This window comes from Mastigoproctus giganteus, chromosome 14 (assembly GCF_048544385.1).
Source record: "Mastigoproctus giganteus isolate SK-2022 chromosome 14, ASM4854438v1, whole genome shotgun sequence".
Classification (NCBI taxonomy): domain Eukaryota; kingdom Metazoa; phylum Arthropoda; class Arachnida; order Uropygi; family Thelyphonidae; genus Mastigoproctus; species Mastigoproctus giganteus.
This window is the reverse complement of record NC_143588.1, coordinates 69,752,344-69,777,734: the sequence shown is the minus strand read 5'-3', so window position 1 is coordinate 69,777,734 and position 25,391 is coordinate 69,752,344. Positions and strand designations below refer to the sequence as shown.

The 25,391-nt window shown below is 36.8% G+C and overlaps 1 protein-coding gene across 1 annotated transcript in view; it reads left to right on the top strand.

The window, feature by feature from the left end:
* The window catches only part of LOC150075212 (glycine receptor subunit alpha-2-like), a 59,062-nt gene that overhangs the window by 22,454 nt on the left and 11,217 nt on the right, over positions 1–25,391 (top strand). Inside the window, exons 2-7 of the mRNA XM_090389098.1 lie at positions 9,500–9,588; positions 15,379–15,446; positions 15,631–15,854; positions 21,942–22,024; positions 23,899–24,033; positions 24,515–24,888. Coding sequence (XP_090245224.1) covers positions 9,500–9,588; positions 15,379–15,446; positions 15,631–15,854; positions 21,942–22,024; positions 23,899–24,033; positions 24,515–24,888 — 973 coding nt within the window. The remainder of the gene's footprint in view (positions 1–9,499; positions 9,589–15,378; positions 15,447–15,630; positions 15,855–21,941; positions 22,025–23,898; positions 24,034–24,514; positions 24,889–25,391) is intronic.

Genomic DNA, 25,391 nt, shown 5'->3' with positions numbered 1-25,391 from the left:
GATATTTTGGCTTTTTAATATCAGCTTTTAGTTCGTCCAAAACATTGGATATTTTGGCTTTTTAATATCAGCTTTTAGTTCGTCCAAAACATTGGATATTTTGGCTTTTTAATAGCAGCTTAATAATCGTCCTAAACATTGGATATTTTGGCTTTTTAATAGCAGCTTAATAATCGTCCTAAACATTGGATATTTTGGCTTTTTAATAGCAGCTTAATAATCGTCCTAAACATTGGATATTTTGGCTTTTTAATAGCAGCTTAATAATCGTCCTAAACATTGGATATTTTGGCTTTTTAATAGCAGCTTAATAATCGTCCTAAACATTAGATATTTTGGCTTTTTAATAGCAGCTTAATAATCGTCCTAAACATTGGATATTTTGGGTTTTTAATAGCAGCATAATAATCGTCCTAAACATTGGATATTTTGGTTTTTAATAGCAGCATAATAATCGTCCTAAACATTGGATATTTTGGCTTTTTAATAGCAGCTTTTAGTTCGTCCAAAACATTCGATATTTAGGCTTTTTAAAAGCAGCTTTTAATCCGTCCAAAACATTGGATATTTAGGCATTTTAATATCAGCTTTTAATCTGTCCAAAACATTGGATATTTAGGCATTTTAATATCAGCTTTTAATCTGTCCAAAACATTGGATATTTTACCTTTTTAATATCAGCTTTTAATCCGTTCAAAGCAATGGATATTTTGGCTTTTTAATAGCAGCTTTTAATCCGTCCAAAATAATAGATATTTTGGCAGGATTACCGACTCCTACCGAAATATATTTTAATTGTACTACCAAAAAAAATCGACAGCCACTTTTTATACCAAAATATCGCCTGATAATTTGGAAAAATAGTAGTAGTGCGTCCGAAAATATCTAATATTTTGGTAGGGCATGTACAAAATGCATTACCACACGAAAATTCTCTTTGATGGCAACATGAAACTGGAGCATTAAGTAATGAATATGGAACGTCTCTCTTTCAATTATACCTGTTTCTCTATGCAAGGAAACCACTCAGCAGAGCGTATGATGTTGCGAATGTCTCTCTAAAAGATTAGCGAAGTTTAATACGATGCACACCTGCTTTATGTGCACCATATTAAATGCACCCCTCATTAGCAGGATGCGGATAGATTAAAGAAGAGATCGAATACATTTCTCAAGCTCAGTCACACGTGGATAACTGAAAGTATCATTTTGCTTTCCAACATATATGAGGATGCGAAGACATACGTTAGTGATGGCGTCATTTTGAAAAACAAGCGATTTATTTCGGACGGAAGCCAATTGGTTTTCATTTGGAGTGTCCTAACGAGCCCAGAGTCCATTTTGCTAATCGCATGGCTGTGTCTAATTGGTAGGACTTAGTTGAAAACGTCTTAGCTCTGCTCACTTAGAGCTGATGGAGTTTAAGTTCCATCTCTTGAAATATTAAGATCTGTAATGAACTTCCAGTATGAATGGAAGGCAAGACAAAGAGCAAGGAGAGACAAGAGTCGCGAGAGGAAACTGTTATTAATGAAACCAATTGCATCCAAGCAATTTAGGTAGAAACTTCCACAGTTAAGTATTTGATTAATTGAAGACTTAAATATAAACAGTAGTGTGAGTGGATGGTTGACACGCTTAATGAAAACTTACATCGAGTTGTAAAAACTTAAAGAAATTATTTGTTTTTAATTGAATTAGCTGCTGGAGTTACTTCAAGGCCGACCAGGTTTATTCAAATGGCCATTTGTTAAACGATCTTGCGCAAAATCTCAGGCTGCAAGAGCTCCATTGTTGCGTTCGAGGCAGTGACTAATTCACGTGATTCATCATTAAAGTTCTTCCTTTGTTTGGGAAACACGAGGGAGCTCTCACTATTCAATAGCAACCGGATTTTGGACCTCTGCCAGAAGTCCATGTGTGCTAAGGTAATCATTGTAAGCAGTCGACTCTGAGTGGCTACCACGAGATCAATAGAAGAAACGTCTCGGTATTCTCTAACGGAGGAAGGAGATAACTGTGAGTGGAGAGGCGGAGGATCGCCAAAAACATGCTTTTAGTTTTCATCAGGGGGACACTTTAATTATGATTTAGCTGATTAGCAGTAATTTATCTCTAGAACATTACAGTGGCACTGAAAAGATGATGCCAACCAGGCAGAGATGAGGATGGATGTCACCCCTCACAGTTTTAGATAAAATATCTTTACCCACATTCAACCTTATTTCAGATCTCCAGCTTGTCTAGTTCCAAGAATTACAGGAAGACCTCACCCGAGAGTGTACCACGGTGTGAAAATCAAAGAACGACTTAAATTGTAATATCTGTAAGATGGATTAATGCAGAGTCCGAATTCAGACTCCATCCAGAAAAGTAGAAGCAGTTGACATTCTCAGACACGTACCATGGTACAAACTATATGTTAAGAGAGTCGGTAATCTGTGATGTCCAACAACACACCGATTTGGGTATTCTTTCTGATCAGAAGCTCTCCTTTCTTAACATACGAAAAGATCTTCCAGAAATCAAACTCTGTAGTTTCTGATGTTTCTTTTTTTTCATTACGATGACGATCATTTCTGAACCCACTTTCTATTCCTAGCGCTTCAGATCAACCCCAACAGGTTAAACTTTTCGAATTGACGATTTCTACCCATAGCGGAATAAACTCGCTCGCTGTGACCTTTGCAAGTTCATGTTAGATAAAAAGAGGAGGAAGATCCTACTCCAGGATCCACTCATACTGTCCCATGTGCTGCCAGCACTGTTTTCCTCTCTGATGAGAGTTCAGCTCATAATTCGGACAGGGTGGACAATGCTGGAGTCTGGAACCTTGGCGCATGTATTTTTAGAGACTCTAAAAACCAGGTTTCATGAGTCCTGTACCAAAAGTAATTGAGTTAGTCGGGGGTCCTCTGCTACTTTGTAACCATGAAGCAACTGCATCGCTGCACCCCAGTAAATTCGGCCTTGACTCTAGCGTACTGGAGTGACCACCCACATGGAGATATTCGAAATCGGTTGTTTACCAAAGCAGAGCTTAATGCGATTGATTAACTGCTTCAAATCTGTTTTTGCTTGAAGCTTACACCACAGCCGAGTCTACAGCAGTACACACGTTTCAGTTGAGCGTGGTTCTAGCCCAACTAAACACGACAATGTTCTCGTATTCTCTAACTCGTGAACTGTCCCGGTCCCATGTAGCCGTTCAGAATTTTAGTTAAATATTCGTATATATAGATTGAAAACATGTTTACTTCACCAATACGTTTTACTCCAAACAGCTGTCTTCTGTCAAAACATAAGGGACAAGTCAAAACTCGCCCTATCGAGAAATAAATAAACACGATCCGTAAACAAAATAATCTTCTTAGCCTAGTGATGACAGACTTCATGATGAAACAAAAGCTATCTTTAGGATATATCGGTCCTGGTGACCGCGAGAGAAACCATCTTCAAGTTTAGAACACACACGAACACACAAGAGTCTATAAATAAAAGCGCCATGCGCGGGGTGGTCGCCGGTTAAGAGCGCCCAAAATCTTGCAGACCACTTTGTGAAGAATAATCAGTAGAGGCAGAAGGTAATAATAACAGCCATTAAAGAAAGAGGCGTGGATTCTTCTAAGACAGGTTTAAGGTTAAAAGCGAGTGGGGTCTGCTTTATTGGTGTGTTGTTATAATCTTTGTAATGTCTGCTTCTTTTATTGGACAACAGCAATTAAACACGAGAGACATCTCTACGTTTCGTTCCGTATCGACCGTAATTATAATCAAACTACGGTAACCTCTCGTGGCCACAAAATATCTGTATGAGAGTGTCGCTCGTTTGGAAGCCAGCGAGCTCTGAAGTCTTAGCTTGCACTGTTGAGGAGAGGCTTTTATTACTAAAGTCAGAAATCAATATATTTAAGTAATTAGCATGGAGAAACAGAGACATAGAGCAGACTAGACTGTCTCTCTTTTATTATCTTTCCACAGCTTTATTGAGAGAGAGAGAGATAATGTTTGCACTTCATAATGAGAGATGTTTACAAATACATTGGCAATTGAAACAGTTTCTTGTTTTTGTTTAATAGGGTTTGAAGAAACAAAAAGATGAACTTTTATATGAGGCTTCAGGGTATTATGTTCATAATTGTGTGTATTCTTCAGTCGGTTTGCTGTTTAAACCTTTATATATTCGGACGGACTGAAACAGACTCCTTCAAGTTGATGATTATCCTCATCATCCAGTTGAAGGAGTCCGTGATTTTACGCAGTGTTGCCTTTCAGAGAAGGAAGTCGAACCCGACCATGGAGATGTTTGATTTTGTTGTTAATTTTATGGAAAGATACTAATACTGAACCATCGGTGAATTGTCTGTAATACACGGACGCTTCACAGAAAAACCATAATTTTAAGGTTGCTTAACACACCTTAAAATTCTAAGATCTACTATTAGTGAGAACAAAACATAAAAATCGTTTTTCTACTTAATATATCATTCATGTGGTGCCATCTATCGATCAAATTCAACAACGGGAGATAATCTGGCAGTCGATTATTTACTCGATACCAAACACGTTTGTATCAAGCGATAAGGGGGAAGTCCCTGCAGGTGATAAAAGTGATGGGGTTCTCACCATCCATTAAGCTCATTAAAACTAACTCGCAAAGAGTTCGCGTGTTAAATCATTGCTAACCTTTATGAGAATTGCAAATATCTTGCTATGACTGTTTTGCGTGTTTCTTAATCATTAACCGTGAAAATATTGCATCCACAGAAACTTAGATAACTTTAAACAACTGACGAAATAAATTTTAGGACACAGTTAAATATTCAGCGTTCGTTTAATTAAAATATTATAAATCTGCGCATCTGGTGATCCATAAAAGACGCACGAATTAAATTAGTAATTGGGAATAAATATCCTGTGGATGATCTAAGTGAGGTTCTTAAGGTAATGAAGAACAAATACAGATAATAATCATAACCAAAAGATTGGAGCACGCACGCAAATTTCTATTATTACGAAAGAACAAAAGTTTTGTCATAAAATGTAAATTTCCATTATTGTGAAAATCTCGTGCCAGCAAATTTTCATTGTTGCTATGAAATGTCTTTTTATCAACAATCGTATAATTTATCGAATTTGTACCAAAAGACAAAGTAATCAAATTTATGCCAAAAGATAGGGTATGAATTAAAATTTAACAATTTCTACATATTGATAATGACTGTAATCATGAAAATTTCTATTGAATGCGCAGAAGACAATTTTATCTTCTGTGTCTTCTCAGTTCATTTTATAACGCTGTTAGCAATAAAAAAGCTCTCTTCGAGACACGATTTATTGGAAACGCGTGCCTCGAAGAATTACCATAATGCTGAGTACTAACTAGAGAATAGTTGAAGAAAAGAAATGGATATCACGGCAATTTCGCTTGATAGTTTCCTTGTCTTGAAGGAATTCCGATAATGGAGTCATAAATCTATCCAAGGATGCCAATAGAGTCATTTACACATTTAGGACTGAAGAGGGCAAAAATTAACCTACAAAAGGGTGCCCATCGACGCTAAACAGCTAGTAGACGTCACCTTTTTGGCCAAATTAAACCTCGTTAGTTATGTATCAATAAAAATTCCTGATCGCGTACTCATAACATCATTGGATTATGCCACACAGCGATGATGGATGCCAGATAAGCCTTGCGTTGCAGTAACATCATTCAAATCGCATGGCAGCTCTGAAGTTTGATATATCGGATTTGTTGAGAAGATAAAAAAGAACGGAGCAATTCAAAGCATTGCTTCAGTTTACGTCCATTATACAGGGGTGGATCTTTACCCTCACCCACCGTGTGTCTAAATAAGGTGGATTTTTCGATCAGTTTTGCTTTTTTCGGGATGAAAATAAAATTTTTACTTTTACTGTCTGGCTCCTTTTCCTACTTTTCTAATATTAATAAAACAAGCTTAGTCCGGTTTAATTATGCAAAATAGATCCTTCAGTGGCATCATCTCTCTGACTGAATTGTCTCGTTAATAAACAGAAAAATCCAGTACTGGCAACCAACGAGAATATTAATACATTTAACCTTCTGCTGGATGGAACTCGGGTTATTTGGCAAATCCCTTTTAATCCTTGATAGCACCAGCTGTTCCTGCAATAACAGGAGAATAGTAAGAGACTGGCACCATGGAAACAAGACCGCATTTCTCGCTGAAAACGAGACACATTTATCTAGTAGAATGGGCTATTTCCTCGGGAATGATTTCCTTCTATTAGTGAGCGTCTCTCGCAATGGGCAGTTCATGTTAGGCAGCTTTTAAATGTGACCACCGGCAAACCGTCTCCTGGCGAGATGCCCTAAAACTTCGGCGTTTTGAACGACCAGCAGCAAAGAAAACTCGGAGAAGTGAGACTCCCTATCGAGATAATTGATTTGGTAAGTAAATAATGTCTTAGCAGTCTAATTAACTGTTTTTTTCCATCCATAGATGGTATATATTTCGTACCAATTGTTAACAGAGTACTGGATCAGTTACCATGACAATGAACGGACCAGATCTGTCTCTGCAAATGTCCCGTAGTAGATCACATGTTTTACCACATGCTCCTTATTTATCAGGAGCATGTGGTAAAACATTGGTTAGTTTTTTCTGTCAAAGACTGGCTACTGCAGTAGTCCTCATGATCCGCTTGGAACCATTTTAGAATTGCTTCTCTAATCACTTGATATAACAGCCCGTGAATCTCTGTTTATACTTTTATCCACTTGGAGCTAGTATTAACGTTTACTTGTCCCTTTTTGCACACTGGCTATGACCTAGACAATTTTTGGGCACAAATAGCAAGCTCTGACCTAATCAGTGGTAAGAATGAAGAGTAAAAACTTACTCGAAGGTTGGGAAAAATGAATATAGCTTTACTATTAATGAATTTGTTTGAAGATTTTACAGTTAAATGCATCCTGGACTGTTTTGAAGAAGAGTTTGTATTTGATATCGGAAATATTCTGAGTCGCATGTACCAAATGGTATATTGTTGAGATTAAAAATATCATTCAGATTCTCCAAAGTTCAAGAATTTAACTGCAAATACTGGAAATGTATAAGTGAGAGAAAGACGGGGAAGTTGTGGATTGGAATACGGGCCTAGATATATAAGTCTATGAGGCGTCAGTATATCATGTCTGTGAATTGCGTGCATTCTATGATCTGGTTGAAGTTTTCGGGATGAAAAACTCGAATTTGAGAGAGAAAAACGAAGTCCTCGTTCGAGATTCAAACCACGTTGTACGTAAGGTATTGTCCACTGCTAACCGTGACGAACAAAAAAATACAGAACTCTATCGAAAATTAAACTATTACAGAGAAACATATTTACAAATACAACAGTTCAAATTCTTGTACATACATTTCATCAGAAGGAGAGAATTTACAAAATAAAACAGTAATAGGGCACAATGGTTATCAACAGAGGGGATCACTGCCTAATACAAACATGTGAACATCATTATTTTCCTTCTTTCATGCGTGAAATGCCTTGCCCTGCTAACCCTCAACTACTCGCAAGTTTGCATCCACCGTGCGTGGTTACGCTCCCAGAAACGAGTTCATGCATCTTCTCATACGGATTAAGTAAGTGTGATACCCTCTGAATGTCCCACGACCTAATCCATCCACGTACGTCGTCCATAAATATAAGTTTTAGTAGTCAATCTGCACTTGAATGTACTTGTTAGGTAACAGTAAATCCCCCATTGTCTGCAAGCAGTACGATAAGCCTTGACGAGAGGAGTTTTGCAGCGTATGAGCAGAATACAGACGCCGAAAGTAGAAAATAAAATCCTCTCTCCTTCCTCAGACTTCGACGAATATTTCTCCATAAACATCCCTTCTTAAGTTAAAGAACAGGCGAGCTTAAGATAAGATACTGGAACACTAAGACATTCATTATACTGTGTGTTGTAGATGAAGAACCAGATCATGTCTTTAATATCTTCGAGTTCCCAACGGCTTAATTTATAGCTTTCTCTTTAAAAGAGCCATCTTAGTTCCATAACTTATCCACATCTGTTTATACTTCCGTAATTGTCCCCAATTTCTACATCCCAGGGTTCAGAGAGTCTTTACCCGGCACTCCTTACACTGTTTCTCAATATCCTAATTCCACCAATAGCCTAATTCGGAACACTTTGGATTTACAGATTATAGTGATGCTTAAGAGATATTCTAAATACAAAATATCGCAGACGAGTAATAAGAACATTTTAAATGCACGAACAAATATACGTTTTGTGTATGACTTAAGTTGGATTTCTCGCTTTTTGTCCCAAGAAAGGACCATCAGCTGAACGAAAACAGCTATCTTTTGCGACGTTTTGCTGTTGTGAAAACCAGATTTGTTGGGAGAAACAATGCCACCCTCATCTGAGACCCAACTCTGCCAGGTTGAAAAAGATCCATAAAAATTTCTTACGCCATTGATGGGATTCGAACTTAGGTCATTTTCACCAGGCTTTGGGAAGACGGAAATTCTCCCAGCTATGCTACCCACGAGGGCTTGGAGTTGATTTCCTTCTAAATAACTTCTACACAAATCCTCCCTCTTGTTTCTACACCTGGGGCGGTATCTGAGACATGTACGTAGCTGCACTATATAGCGCTGTTTCTTTACGTCTGTCAGAACACATGATATTTTGTCCACTGCGTGTACTTTACAAAATCTAAAGAAAATTTTACTCTTTCTTTCATTCTGAATGCGAACTACTGATGAATCCATTAATTCCTATCCCCATATCGCTTTCTCATCTCAATATCCATCTTCTCTTTGTGCTCTCCCATCACTCAAGAACGAGTCCTGGTTCTGTAGTTCGTAACGCTTTCTTCCTAACACCATCTCATCTCATCCTTTTCCCACTCCAGTGATACGGTAATCGCTACAAATGTTATTTCGTCCTAGTTAAGTGCTCTTTCCTGTTGGGATCTGCGACTCGCGCCCCGAAGCGAGACCATGTCAACAGATCTCGCTGTACTATTCAAATGAATGACTACCGCGAGGTACCTTGACATCTGAATACGATGATTTGCTTTATTCGTTCGATGGAGGTGTCCAGGTGGTAAGCACTGACACAAAGACCGAACAAACTATTCATCACGTGCTCAAATAATGAAAGAAAGCTTGGCCTTCATCTATCCCCTGAAAATTGTATGTATTCGATTTCCTTTAATATCCCTGAAGATTTCTAACAAACGTATAGCAAACTTTTGTTTGTAAAATGGAAAAATTTGCAAATTGTTTTATTTCAATGTATGTGCTTTTCTACAAAGGATCTTGGATAACATCAGTTTTCAGTTGGGCATCCTTCGTGGCTATGACTTAAATGCTTATGTACACTCGCAATCAAAAATTACATGTCAGAATCTTTAAGAACTGCTTACTGCTAATGGGTTCCATAAAATGCAAACTTGTACGCAGTACTAACATTTCTTTACCTTTTTTTTTTTAGCAACAGAAGTGAAACCATAGAGGATCTCAACCATTTGGATACTTTACTGAAAAACTACGACAGGAGAGCGCTGCCCTCGAGTCAATCAGGTAAGTTGTTACTAAATTCATAATCTACACTTCGTTTGACTCTGTAAAAGGCCATATGTTTGTATCTTCGCACCAGTGACTAGACCAAAAAACCCTATATCTTAAAGGACAAGAAGAGTGATTTCAGAACATTGCAAAGTGATTTGTTGACTTCTATTTAGAAGATATGCTTCTTCTAGAGCGGCACCTAACAATGTAATGTAACGGAAGTTTAGCAATGACGTCACACTAGCCACGCGACTGGTGACAAATGTGAAATTAAAGGGATGCGAGTAGACTAAACTCCTGAGGGAAGGGGGTTAGTGGGGCAGCCGCGCCACCATCATAAGGTGGGTTGCGGGCAGTCTATTTAATAGACATGCCATGCTCCTTAAAAGGAATGCGAATAATTATGCTGTTCAGCAAAAATTAATTTCTGGGGTTTGCACCTGCTGCAAAATATAAGTTCATTGCAGACAAAAAAAGGTGGTTAAATGTGCGGAGAGGATTTCGTTTCAAGCGAGATAGCAAACATTAATAACTCACAATTTACAGCAAAAAAAACAATTTATGCGCGAACACAGAAAATTTCGTTTCTGCGCATGTCATCAAGCATAATATCAGGTGCTTAGCTACAGTATATGAATAGCAGATCTGATATATATTCCGAAAAAGAAAATAATAATAATTGCTGGAGTTCTATTGGTGTGATTGTAATAAAACATAGGAAGGGTCGATAAATCTTTCTTACAGAGCGAAATATAAAATTTCCTTAAAATCCGTCCACTGGGAAGAGTTATTACATGCAGACGGACGGCCGGACAAAGAAATAATAATTGTAGCATTTCTATTAGTCCGATTTTAATGATGTTTGGAATGCTCAACAAATCTTTCTAAATGGTCCAAAATAAATTTCATGAAAATCCGTTCTGAGAGTTGAGTTGTTACATGCTAGCGGTGGGGAGGAGGGACAGGCGTGGCGAAGGCAATTATGCATGTATGCTAACGTTCTTAAAAACTGGACCATATTTTACAAATCGGTCAGTTAATTGCATTAAGGTGCGTATGCTTTTATTTATTTTTGATGTGAAAACATCTATAGCGGAACCTAACATTGAAATGTAACGAAAATGCAAATATGGTGTTCAAATATTTGTAATGTTTAATCACCCTTCCTGCAGGAAATGTGATTTTGACGTCACAATCATACTATTCCACAAATGGATTTCGCTAACCTCTTACAAGCCATGGACGTTTTTTTCTTGTGAACATGACCCAAAATTTTGAAGCATTTTAAAGGCATCTTTACTATTCACGAATCTTTGTTCATTCCCAGAGATGATGGGTCTAAAACAAGAAATCAACGAAGAACGACGGTCGTAGTTTAACGGACACTTAAATTCTATGCCCCAATCTTCAATACCACTACATGCACACAGATTTGCAGTAACAAGTCCAAAGTGAAAAAGCTTATAATTTATGGACCCATGGCCAGTTAATAGACTGCATGTATACATATAAGCTTGGTGTGAACCATTTATTTCTCCATTACTGGGTTGTAAAGGAACCAAACGTTGATTTACTGTTGATTTTAACAATTGGCTGACGATTGCAGTCCAGTTTTCCCTCAAAGATCAGCATTTTAGTTTTTGTACATGAAATGCTCAGTTTGTTCAGAGCAAACCAGTTGGAAAGAATGGATATAGCATTATTAGAGGTCAGTTCCAAAGCAGAGCGTGACCTATCAGAAGCCACTGCCATCAAATTGTCGGCGTAGTCTGTTTTGTGTTTCGTCGAACTGTCTAATGAGCAAATCGTCTAGAACGATCTTCCATATGAGGGGTCCCAGGATGGATCCTTGGGGACACCCTCGTGTAACAGGTCTTAAAACAGAACAGTACTTGGATAAAACTTGGACCTTGCGGTTGTTGAAGTAATTCCTTATTATTAAATATAGTTGTTTATTGCAATTTGTCATCCTCAATCAATCGAGGGCGCTTTTCCAACAGAGAGGATCAAACGCGCCCTCGGTCGATAAAAACAGCAAGCCCGTACTTGGCCTGAGATTTTTCGATGTGGGATATAAGGTCAACTAGTGAATCCTCAGACGATTAATGATTGGAAGAGAAGCCATATTGGTGCGGAGAAGTTAGATCTGTGGATTCGAAAGGTCAACGATTCGAAGTGCAATTCAGCGTCTTAAAATGTTTCCTAGATTTGCTAGCAGTGATATTTAGGCCTTAATTAAAAAAAAAAGAAAACAAAAGATAAATTCTATCCACTAAGTTAATGCCAGGCCTTTTGTTTGTTTTAATTTTTGAAATTTCAAGCGCTCATTCTTCCAAGGATCCGTGTCAACCAGAGATTTTTAGTACGCGTCATTTTATTCCTGCGTATCCATAGAATAATCATCAGCAGGTATAATAGTGTTGACCAAATCATACCAGTTTGTTGTTTCTGTGTTATTGTTCATCACAGTACTGTATACCTATATATCACGAGAAACTGCTTTATTTCAGTACAGTTTGTACACAAGATCCCCAAGGTCATTCCGGGGTTCACTTCAGGGGAAGGCCAGCCTCTTTGAAATTTTCGACCAGCTTGGTGAACTTGACATCTCAAGATGGGAGGATTGTGTGTCCATCATGAAACGTTTTTAGAAGAAACAACACTTTTCTTAGTATAGCTGCTCATAGCTTTTATTAATAGATCCTGACTGTATAAGGCAAGATTAGAAGCGCAAAGTGATCCAGAGTTTAAAAGATTATCCTGCGAGAAGCTATTTTCAATTGATTGCATACAACTGTTCCACTTAATGCGACCGGGGTTCAAGCCCGTGGCTGCTGAATACGGTGCTGTTTCTTGTATTCTGTGTATCTTGTAAACTCCTCTGACCGTTTGGTCGTCCCGGAGTATAAACAGAAAATTTATTATTATTATTTATTAATGTGCGTGATAGAATATCTAGTGATGTCCCTTAAAGGGACTGACCATGCGGAGTTTTGAGAATTATCAGCTACATAAAACACCATTGCCCTGTGATCGCCTTTTGTCCAATCTACAAAATTATTCCAATCATTAGTCTTGCCAGAAATGCCGTTAGTAGATAAAGTTAAATCAATGTTCGACTGCCCCATCGAACTGCTAGAAGTAAATGGTTTATTATGTTGTTGTTATTGGGTTTTTAGGAGCATCGGCGACTAAGGCCATGTTGCTCCGTGTATATTGCTGTAAATTGCGTGCGTTCTGAAGTCGATTTTCTGTTTTGCTGGACGAAAAACGCGAGTTACCGGGAGAAAAAACCATGCTGTCCTGCCAGAGACCGGCTAACTCAATAACGTTGTGCAAAAGACCCATAAAATTTCCTTCCGTCATCGACAGAATTCGAACACGGGTATTTTCCACACGGTGTGGGGAGGACAGCGATGCTACCAACTGTGCTACACCCACGAGGGCGTTTATTATGTATATAAAGTCTGTTGGTGGAAATAAAATCTTCCAATAGGCGGCCCCGACTGTCTGAGGCCTCCCCATACCATACCTGTGACTTCGAATTAGCATTGCAAATTATGATATTTGTACTAACAAAAAAATTAACTTTTTTGTTTAATTATTTAATAATAATTAATTCGTATTATATTATTAAAATGCTTGATTAAAATTTCAAATATGAATTTTTTTATTATATATTAAATTTCACATGAATAACCCCAGCTAGCAAAATTATAAATAATTCGTATATTTAAAATGCTTGATTTAGAGTCAAATATGATAATACCGCCATCTAGTGACATAAATCAGAAACCTGTCATAGCAAAATTATATGTAGTTAAAGTTAGGCTTAAACTAATCTGTATAAAAATGATTTTTATTACCAAGCTATAAGGGAAATTAAGTGAACGAAACTTGCCTTTTATCCTCTATATCTTCATGTATCTAATTATAGAATTTTCAAATATTTAAGAAACTTAAAAGTGCTAACACTGAAAAACTTTATATTGGTACTTTAAAGCTCGTTGTCATAAAATTGGATTTTCGATTTAAGTAAAAAAAAAAAAAAAAAACGCCTTGAATGTTAATAAGTAAGATGATTATAAGCTTCATTTTGCAGATATGGTGATTCGATACCAGCTAACCAAGTTAGATATGGAAAAAAAAGTTGATATTAAAGGCTAACGCATGGCAAATATCGATTTTAGATTTTCAACTGTGCCATAATAAACATGAGATCGCCATAGCAACAGCACTTGTTACTTTTGATCAGGTTATTAATTTCAATACAAGCAACAGCACTTCGATTGCTTTTTTTTTTAAAATTATTATTATTCTTTCACTACTTACTTCTTCAAGAAAGTGGTAATTATTGAAAAAAAAAAAAAAACGTAAGCTTGGTTAATAAAAATTTGTCTTCATACTGATGGTCACCATAACTCATTTCCTCGGTAAGCCTAGAACATAATTGCTTACGAATTTCATTTAATATGCATTAGATAGCGGTTAATTTAAGTTTCAAAATGAATAATAAACTCATTGCGGATTAATAATTAATAAAATTAACTGATTTTCATACATATTAGTAAGCTTCGGAGCATTAAATGCAACGGTCTACTTTTCTTACGTAACTGATTGCGCATGCGCAAATCAGTTCCCATAAGTGTGGCGTATTAATATATAATAAAGTCTAGTTTGTGTTACGTAACTCCCAGCGCATGCGCAAATGGCTACACCGAGATTCATCTTTTTTATCTTAGAAAATATAAACAATCGTAGTCAATAAAAGTCAAATTAAGGCAAACTAAACTGGATTTGGATTTTTTTTTTATGTTTATACTTTTTTTTTTTTTGGGAAGGTTTTGAGTTAATTAAGAATTTCCAAAAGCTGTTATTTAAGTGAAAATGCTAATTACGAACTGGAATACGATCCAATAAAAAGGGACTTGTTATTAATGTTCCTGGGGGCCCTGATCTAATGGAAGGCCAATAATTACTTAAATAAAGGCTGCAAGAAATGGAAAGAAGCCAAACTTTTTTTTTTAATATGTATAATTTTTCGTTAGATGACGCAACCTATAATTTGCACTGCTGAAATGCTTTGATAGTTGGAAACTTTTCGTCTAAGATCAATAAGGGATTAAAATAAGAAATTAGGCTGATGATAGGTAATTAGATTGAGGTGCCCTACCTGGGCCCTGTAATTGAAGTCGGTAACTGGTTAGCTTGCTGAGCACGTATTTTACATTAGTAATATATTCTCTTTAAAGACTTCGAATCTACTTTTGCCTCCTGGTCATCACTGTAATTAGCGAAGCGAAGTTTAATTTTAATCAGTTGCTCGAATGAATGTCCTTAAGACTGAAAATTGCAAATTGACTTGCTCGGGTAGCTAAACAAACTGCAGGCTGCTCTCTTTCAGCAATTTGAATAATATCTTTACAACGCAAAGTTGAGGGAACTTCCACTTTTCTAGTTCTGTTCATTATTACAATTGTCCGCATTTCCTATTTCTAAATTCGATTTGCTATCCTATGAAACATTCTACAGTAGTTTTACAGCGATTATGGTACTGTTAAACGCTAATAGTTCTCTATTCTATTCAACGAAATCTGAAAAAGTAACGGCCATTTTGAAAAGTGGCTACCAGCGCTAATATTGCCAACTTTATATCGCGGAAACTAAAAATACACGTGAAGATATCAACTAATGGGTTCGTGGTAACAAATCCATGATTATGTATTATTATTGTGATTCTGTTATTATTCAAATGTGTCATCTTAGTGAGATTTTGATTTGAAACTTATTTCCTTTCGTTAGGTTTTCCTACAGAGGTGTTCTGTGAGATATACATCAGAAGCTTTGGATCAATCAATCCTTCTACAATGGTAAGCTTAAACAAATAAAAGTTTTCTTCTTGCTTTGAATGATAAGAATAAACTCTTTTCTAATTGTGCTAAACTTGTAGCATCTTTAAATCGCTATCAGAAGTCCTTATTGGATATTTCTAACACTTTAACCAAGTTCTTTCTGGTTCTCTGTTTAATTTACTGTTGCATCTTTACCACGTAGGATTATGAAGTGGATCTTTACTTACGACAGCGTTGGCATGACGAGAGGCTGAAAACGCCTTCCCTTTCCAGACCACTTGATCTCAACGATCCGAAGCTTGTGCAAAAGATTTGGAAACCAGAAGTTTTCTTCGCAAACGCCAAACATGCTGAATTCCAGTACGTGACGGTGCCAAATGTATTAGTGAGGATCAAACCAGGTGGAGAAATTCTCTATATGCTGAGGTGAGCGTAATCATTTCATTTCTTTAAATGAATCTAACAGTTCTAAATGTGTATAACTTCAGATTATCAAAATTATACAGGTTGGGTGTTTGCGAGGAAGAATGACTCATGGTGGAGATCATTCTGACCTCGAACGTGGAATTATTGTTGGGACAAGACGTGCAGGTGCCAGTATCTCGACAACAGCCAACACAGCTTAATGCTCCCATTCTGTGGTGTCACGACTTGGCCAGGAATGACTCAACAGCAGTTGAACAATCAGCTAACGGCTACACGTGGGACAGCCACGTGTGGTCAACGATTTTAGTGAATGCCATGTGTCTCGTTCTTGTAACACAGCAGTAACGCAGCACAGTGCACAACTAATTCCTTAGGCATAGCAAGACAATATCCAACGTCTTTCCTTTGAGGGCAGTTTTCATCTTGGGAAAGAAGTCCGCTGGTGATAGATCGGGAGAGTAGGGTGGATGATTATTCTGTACAATATCATGTTTCGTCAGAAATGTCTTCACAATAAGTGCAGAATGGGCGGGGGCATTGTCGTACAACATGAACCAGCTACTTTTCTCTAGAGATTGCAGCTTCACCTGGGAAATGCGCTTCAGTAGTCTTTGAAGCACCTGTACGTGGACTCTTTCTCCTTCAGATACAAATTCCTTTAAATCTCAATCTGTTTGTCGAAAAACATGATCAGCATCGTCTTGATCCAGGAATTCTGTAAACAGAACTTATTGGGCCTTGGTGATGATTTTGAAGTCCACTGCATGCTCTGATGCTTCATCTGGATGAAGCGTCAGAGCATGCAGTGGACTTTAAACGCAGCACTTCGCATGATGATACTCTTCGTTGCTTCTGCTCATCCATGAGACAGTGCGGCACACATTTTGCACAGACATTTTTACCTAAATCTTCATGCAGAATTTCACCAATCGTCTCCTTATTCATATCCAACTCATCAACATATCCTGAGGGTCAAGCGACGATCTCTTACCATAATTTCCCGAAATTTTGCATCTCTCTCTCTCCTCATTTCGAGAGGTTGACGGACGCAAACTTCGCTGGAAAATGTTAAGGGGTCAAATTGCTGTAAAATAACTCATACAGCGAATCATTTATTAAAAGAGTTACTGAGTTTTAAGGAGGATAAAGTTCCAAGGGAGAATGGTATGTATTTAGTTATAATTAAACTGGCTGCATGTGAGCGTATCAAACCTTTGGGAATGTTAATGAGAGCCTGATTGAATCCGGGAAGATTCCTTTGGACTGGAGGAGTGCTAATTTCTCTCCACTCCACAAAGAGGAGATGGGTACTATAGGCCAGCTGGTTTGACCTCTGTGCTAAGGAAGATCCTGAAGTCTGACCTTCTCTAGCACAGAATATCATGGAATGTATGGTTAAGGGTCGATTTAGGATCAATCTGGTAAATTACTATGATGTTGCCAGTTAGACGAGGGTAACAATTTTGACTTTAGATATAGAAACTTTAGTAAAGAAAAGCTTTTGATACTCTCTTCCACGATGGATGGTATCAGAAACTATATAAAATGGAAGAAGTTGGTGTTGCTAGTAATATTCTGAACTGGATTGCACTCTGGCTAAAAGATAGGAGACAGAGGGTTGTCAAATGTTCAGCTTTTACGGTGCATCAGCCTAACAATTGGGTCTCTCAGGAATCGGTGTTTGGTCCCCTCCTATTTCTAATTATCATAAATTAGATTGAAGAGGGCATCCAAGAAAAGATTGGTAAAACGTCAAAGTTTAGTGATCATTTGAAGGTGGGAAGGGTGATTAACAATTCGAACCAGTCGATGGTGCTTCAAAAAGACTTGGACTTTCTGGTACATTTTTCTTTGGTGCATTTTCTATGGCTTTTCGTGTTGCAGGATATCTTAAAGTCTTTCGGGAAAAGTTTCTCCTTCAAAGTTTAATTTCCTTCAGGAAGCCATTTGGCTACCCAGAGAATCTGCGCCACTCTTCTTTAAAAGCCATTGTATCATGGAATAAGGTTTGTACGTTTTATAAAGCGAGCGCAAGATTTAATGGAAGATCGTTGCTCGAGAATCAAACTGATTTGAGTACTGTAAACAATTGTAGATTGTTCAATTCACATTTTAATATGAATTTAAAAAAATATGAATTAAACCCATTTTAATATTCACAGAATTGATTTGAAAATGACTTCATATTTAATAAAAGTATATTCAACTGTATTTAAAATGCAACGTTGTTCGCACTTGGTCAACACAACATCTCTAATACGACTGTGTGCGAACGACTTACGATATACAATGATTTTGTAGAGGGGAAGAAGTCAGCTGACGTGTTGCGTCATAGTCCTGCGCAATGAACTCTACCCTGAAACTACAGAAGCTAAGATATTTAAGCTTTGTTAAATGAGCATCGTAGTGTAAAATCTTTCTAACGGAAGGTGACTTTGATTGGATTGATTTAATGATTTTATCTGCACCATCTTTGATTTACTAAGTTCACATCTTGTATTTCCAGTTTATGCTTTGATGAAGACCAAACAGAAAACCCAAATGTTTCAGCACCACACTTCGACTAATGACAGGATGGAAGTCATTAACTGAAAGATGTTCTAATATTTAATCGAAGCATGAAACGGTTGGGCATCCTTGAACTCAGAACAGCGATTATGTCACCTTGACACGTAATCGATCATGCCGATGAATAGATAAAGGAAAGATAGGGTTGTCGTACAAAATTGAAAGATGTTAAAATCGATCCTTTTTTAATTATCGTGTTGGATAATTCACAGGAAAATGTGTTTACAAGAAGTTCCTTCAGCAAACTGAGCATAAAGAAATGTCAATAGAAGAGAGGGAGGATTAAAGAAGAGACAGAAAAACAAATAGAATAAGAGGAAATCGAAATTGAATATGAAATCGTAAATAAAAAGATAAAATGAAAGATAGATTGCAGAAAAGAAAACGAAAAGATCTATATGGCACATCTCTATGACATATGTTTATTTATATAGCAAAAATGAGTTCTTAAATCGTAAACAAACTTAAGATTTTTACTGTTGTCTTTCTCACTCTAAGTAATATTCATCGCTCGTTTAATCTTCACTTCAACTTTAATTATCCATCGCAGTTTGCAGAGAACGAAATGTTATTTTATGCTTTCTAATAAAACTAAAATGTGCTCGAGCTACGTTGATACGCTCCCTCTAAAACTAGGGAAAGCTTAGTGAGGATTAAAAATGTCCAAAAGCTTTTAGAGAGAACTTCGTTATTTTTCGCCTGATAATTCTTGTTAGTCATATTTGATTAATTACGGCTTAAACTAAACGAATGTAGATCGGTTTAAGTTCTATTCTGCATGCAGACATCAGCAAGTCGAAGAATTATTAATAAAATTCTACGCATGGAAAAAAAAAAGATTCTCAACTGAACTGACACGAAAGATATTAATGAAAAATATCCGCTGCCTCACTCCAATAATTCTGCTCACCACCGCAAATAAGCAGTCAAAAATTAATGGACCGTTCAAACACTGTCCATTAAAAGTTTCTTCACGAATCGGAATGCATCCGAGTGAAGACTTAGCTCTTCGACAAATAAGAAGTGATGGTATTCCAGAGAACGTATGTTTGGATACAAGGAGGAATTATAAACATCATAACGATACTGGTACACTACTCAGATAGTCCTTCCATTGCTTTGATAAGAATCCACTATTAAAGTTTATTTATCCTGGATGTCGCTTTTGTGTCTCTGAAGATGTTCCATTCTCGAAACGTACAATAAATTTTATAACTTTCCTTTGGGTTGACAATGATGGTGATGAAATTTTTCTGACTTCTAATAACGCTATGCCATACAATGACCTTTACGAGAAGATGCTGGTGGTATGGAAACTTGTAGAACATAATTTACAAGAGGCGCTGGAACGTGACATGTGTCCCATTAAGTATTTATGTCAGATTCTGTCAACTGTAAAGTTTCGTATTTCTCCTGATAGATCGTTCTGGCAAAGTTCCATTTAAAAGACAGCGAAGAAAGAAACTGATGCAAGAGAGAGAGAAAGGTGCATATTATTTACCGTAATGTCTCACTATTTTAGAGCCACGATATTTTGTGCAGTCAGGAATGTTTTTCAATTCTTCCACCGTAGATCGATGGCTGGCTGGTTGAGTTTTAAAAGATAACTGTGGAGTTTTGAATGCTAAACTAATTAAAATAACAAATGTTAATGACTTTCTCTTAATTTGAACTGCTGGATGTCCCAGAATTTTCACACATGCTTCTGAAACAACCAGTATAGGTAGATGTTTACAATCTATGGAAAATCCTTTTCCTTAAATGAGTTAAGAGGTTTACAAACTACTAATAATGGTGGAGCTATGTTTATATATTAATAAATATCAACATTTTTGGTGCTGCTGTGCAAAAGTGTATAAACTTCGATGTAATTTTAGCTCAGATCATACCATTTCGTCTTCTCCTTTAACACCAATTATTTAATAACGCACTCTAGCGTTTCCATCTTGGAACCTTTGTTCTCATTTGAATAGGTGCTTGCAAAATTAAAAAAAAAATGATTTTTCCCTTTTTGTAGCGACAGGTATTTCCCCTAAGGCACAGAGCTTTCCCAGTTACCCATCCCACTGCTTTTAAAGATTTCCATCCATCTGCATACTTCCAGACATTTCTTGCTCAAACTAATTTCATAGATATCACATAATCACTCCTTTTATTCTTCTTGGAATTCAGTTTGCCTGACGATCAAGATTTCGACAATCTGAGATGTAGATACCGCTAGGAACAACCAACTAGTAAATCATCATTTTGAAATTACTATTTTTCTATTGGTCTGAATATAAACACGCTAAAATATTATCGCACTGCTATCTCAAAGAAGTTTCCTTTCTGAATCTGGAAGAGAAACTTTCCAATTTTGTAAAGATCAGATTTGCGAGCCAAGTTATGCTAAAAGTCCCAATTCATATAGATTTAAGAATCTAATCACCCACAAATCCTCCTAATTCTCCAAACCTTCCAGAACTTAAATGGCTCTTCCACCTATTATGACAGAGATTTGGTGTGAAATTACTAATTCTAATCAAACGAATCTTCAAAATGTAATATTTAAAATGGTCAAATCTTAAATCTGGCTCTGAAGATATGATTTACACAACGCAATATTCCATAACTTTATTTTATTTAAATTAAAATCATCCAGCTGTTGTATTTCCAAAACAGACGCCATACTGCAAGGTTCCAAAGCTATGCTAGGAAACATCATGTACAGGGGCACATTTTCTATGCTTTATTACAATTAAACATTCCTTTATTAGAATTGTAATTTTTAATTTAAACCAGACTGCTATAAAATCTAATTGCTGTTTTTAATTTACATCTAATTGAAATATTCTTAGCATGATGTATCACTTGAAATAAAAAATATTGGATGTCATCCGTAACCAAGGAAACAGTATACATTTTGCATTCATTAAACTCCATCCCCTATTCAAATGGGTGTTTCCTTTTTTCTTTTTTTTTTTCTTGAAATTAAATTAAAACGATAATTGCTCTGGGATTCTAAGGCAAATTGTAGGCAACAACTAGGTTTCGATGAAACATTGTCTTATTAAAATATTATTAAGAACAAAAATTCAATTTGGATAATGACTTATTTCTTTCGTTAACTCTGCGAATATATAAAAACGTATGACAAGAAATAAGACAATGTGAACCACAGTCAGGTTTTTGCCATTAAGTGATTTGCCATCTTATTTTATTTTTTTGTAAGTATGATTTATAATAAAAATGCAAAACTTTAAAAGGAGCTAACAAAACTTAATTTGGAAAGTTGTAGGCTTATTGGTTTTGCAATTAAGTTGAAACTTTTTGATAAACACCACTTTTTTCCTTAATGGAAGTTTTTCATTGATCTTACTAAAACTGTTTATGCTTCTTTAAGTCTATTGAGAATTCTTCAATTTTTATCTCAAGATAAGTTAAATGTTGAAAGAAATGCAATACTCCATTTAAGATTACAATAACGTAATCTTAAAATGCATCCTATTTTGAAATTTTGATTTTTTTTTTCTGTTTTAGGTTGAAGTTGACTTTCTCCTGCATGATGGATCTATACAGGTTTCCACTTGATTCTCAAGTGTGCACAATCGAGTTGGCCTCTTGTAAGTAAGATTTTTCTAATTCTCGTTACAGTTTATAAAGATACCATGTGATGATGTGACCTCATCGATTTACATATTTTTGCATCGATTGTTGCACGTAGCCTAAACCTCCATGGTCCTAATAAAGTGGCCAGGTAGTGTAGTATCTCTTATAAATGAGGCCACAGATAATGAACAGATGTAGGGGCGATCCACCGAATTATTTCATTAAGGATGACCAAAGCTGAGGTCTGGAGATAACTGTACTCTACATGAATGTTTCTATGCATCCTTATTTGAAATATACACTCACTGATCAAAAAATTAGAAACGGTTTGCAATTGGTTCCAACAGATAATGAAACGTACGGCAAGCAAAATGTAAGTTGTCACAAACGTAAGATGATCAGAAATTCCTTGGTATCAGATAAATACTGCACGCTTTCCTGGGACTTCTTAATCGATGAAGTGATGGGGAAGAAGTGTAATCTTCACGATTTTCAGAACGATGTTATTGTTGGAGTACGTTCAGAAGGAGCCACAATTGAGAAAACAAAAGAAATCGTTGGTGTGTTGAAAGCAACCATCTCAAAAGTATACAATGGGTGGAAGACGAAACGAGAATGCAAGAATTTAAGCGAATTGGGCATTACGAGAAAGGTCCAGTGTGCAGCAAATAACAGAAATATTCAATTTAGACAAAAAAAGGACCCTTTTCCAACCGAACTAAGCAGAGGGAGTTGAAGAGTCTGGGATTTGATAGTCCTTTGACTATACAAAGCCACCTCTTTTTTTTTTTTTTTTTTTTTTTAAGATCGAAAGACTCGACAGTGATGCCGCCAATGCCAAGACTGGATTGGATTCTGGAACAGTGGAAAAGATGATAAAGTGTCATGAAGCCATGCATCCAGACTGTCACCTGTACACCATCAAAGCAGCTGTATCATGGTATGGGTTACATTCTGTTGGTACGGAGTGGGTCCGCTCATACGGTTAGAAGTCGTGTTACCTCCAGTGAATATCTTTCAGTCGTACTGGACCGACTTCACCCTCTAATGCTTCCTTTTTAAGTGGATTGCAACTGTTTCCTTCAAGATGGCAATGCAACTGGACTCATCGGAGCAGGATACCCATCTGCAATCATCCAAGGTCCAGCGCCGATATCCTTTCGCCCATTTGAGGTGTAGAGTCCTGTGTCGTGGTGTTAGCAATGGGACTCTGGTGGGTTCCATAACTTACTGCGGCTAATGATCGCTTGATGGTCTTGGTGGAGACGATTCTGGCACCTCCCTCGTTGAAGTCGGAGTAGATTTGTGCCACTGTCGCTCTCTAGTTGGCTGAAACAATGTGAGAAAGACGTTGATGGCCACGTTCATCCACCATCTTTCTCCGCCCACAGTGCTGTCCATGATGAGATGTTATTCCACCGTACAGAAATTGTCTAAATGGTTCAAGGAACATGCCCAAGGTTTCCGATATCTACTATGGCCGTAATTCTCCAGATCTGAATCCAACTAAGAATATCTAGGATATGCTAAAAATGGCAGTTCACCTTCCTTTCCAGCTGGCAAATGTCCTGATGGAGGAATGGTTAAATCTACCGTTTTAGATTTCACCATTCACATAACTACTACGGTAATTCCCAAAAGGTGGCCACCAGCCACCTTTTGGGAATTACAGCTGTAAAAATAACAGCACCTAACAGAGGGAAAGAGACTCTTCCATTAAGGTAAAATAATTGAAATAATTTACTAAATAAATTATAACACTTGTTAGTTGACAAGAGATCGTGGATGACTCTTCTGATCCAATTAGTTTGTGATTTCTCTCATTATATATATATTTTTCCTCTCTTATTAACGAATTACCAATATTAATGTTCATATTTTTCTTTAGTTTCCAAGACAACAGTTGAGCTGAGTCTGAAGTGGTCCGAAATCGATCCAATCAAACTTTACGAAAAACTAAAGTTGCCCCAGTTCGAAATAGAACAGGTGAACGCATCCCTGTGCAGAGAAAAATTTCACATTGGTAAGCCCTTTAAGTAAACAAAAACAAAATGTTTCTTCCTTAACTACTTTGAGACTTTAATGTACAGTCATTGGACAAATAACAATACACATTCATGCACGCACGCGCAGTTCTTAGATTAATTCGACTGTCACGAAAGATGTCGTTTTTATCTCATTGCTATAGTAACCATACATTATTAATGATAGAAAAAGTAATTAAAAATCGATTTTTTTTTCTTATTTGTGACAAATTTTTTATCGGAGAAATTTCCACAAGTAATTAAATGTAAAAGTCAAGTTTGAAGCATAATTACGGACATGCGCAGCTGATCAATGCAGACGCTGAAAGTGAAAAAACAAAAGAATGGACAGATGGAGAACTTTAAGGGTTTCCTAACGATAATTTAACTTTAAAAAAATCTTAATTAGAATCTCAATTATCCCCTAATTAATAAATTAGGAGTTATTCTTTAATATAAATGTCTTAAATTGATTTCCAGGCGAATACAGCTGTCTGAAAGCCGAGTTCTATCTGCAACGTTCTATTGGCTTCCACTTGGTCCAGTCGTATCTTCCTACAATCCTGGTGGTGGTGATCTCTTGGGTATCATTTTGGCTCGATGTTGAGGCTATTCCCGCTCGTATAACCCTTGGGGTTACAACCCTTTTGACCATCTCTTCCAAAAGCAGCGGGATCCAAAGCAACCTTCCTCCCGTGTCCTACGTAAAGGCTATCGATGTTTGGATGGGTGCTTGCACTACCTTTGTGTTCACAGCATTACTGGAGTTCACCTTTGTCAATTATCTGTGGAGGAAGAGACCACCAGCGCCACCTGCTGCCAAACTTGGAAACGACAACATTAAGATGAAACTGGTAAGATTCAAAGAGGATTTAATTTTGTATTTTTTTCCACTCACGCGCACGATTATTTTTATACGGTATTTACTGAATATTATAATGAAATTACAATTTATTTTGCTTTCATAGAAAGCCATAAAAAAGGTAAATTCATTCAAAGCAGCTATTAATAATCTTCGAGGGGTTTGCAATAAAACCAACTTCCGCGGAAATTTAAGTAACTGGAGAGCATTTTTAAGGAAAATAAAACTTTCTTTGCTTTATTTGAATTATTTATGAACTCTCTTCATCCACTTTTAAAGGAAGAAATCCCTTCGTTCGAATAAAAATAAATCTTTCAATAGAATGCAACAGACCATTTCGTTTCTGGATGGCCTTATTTGGTGTGGGTATACTTTAAACGATACGTGATCGGCATATATGCATCACTGGAAAGCCCTATTGTCACCTAGAGGTCAAAACGGGGTAGGGCCCATCAGAATGAAGGTCAATCCTATCCGATTTACTCATGATTCTCC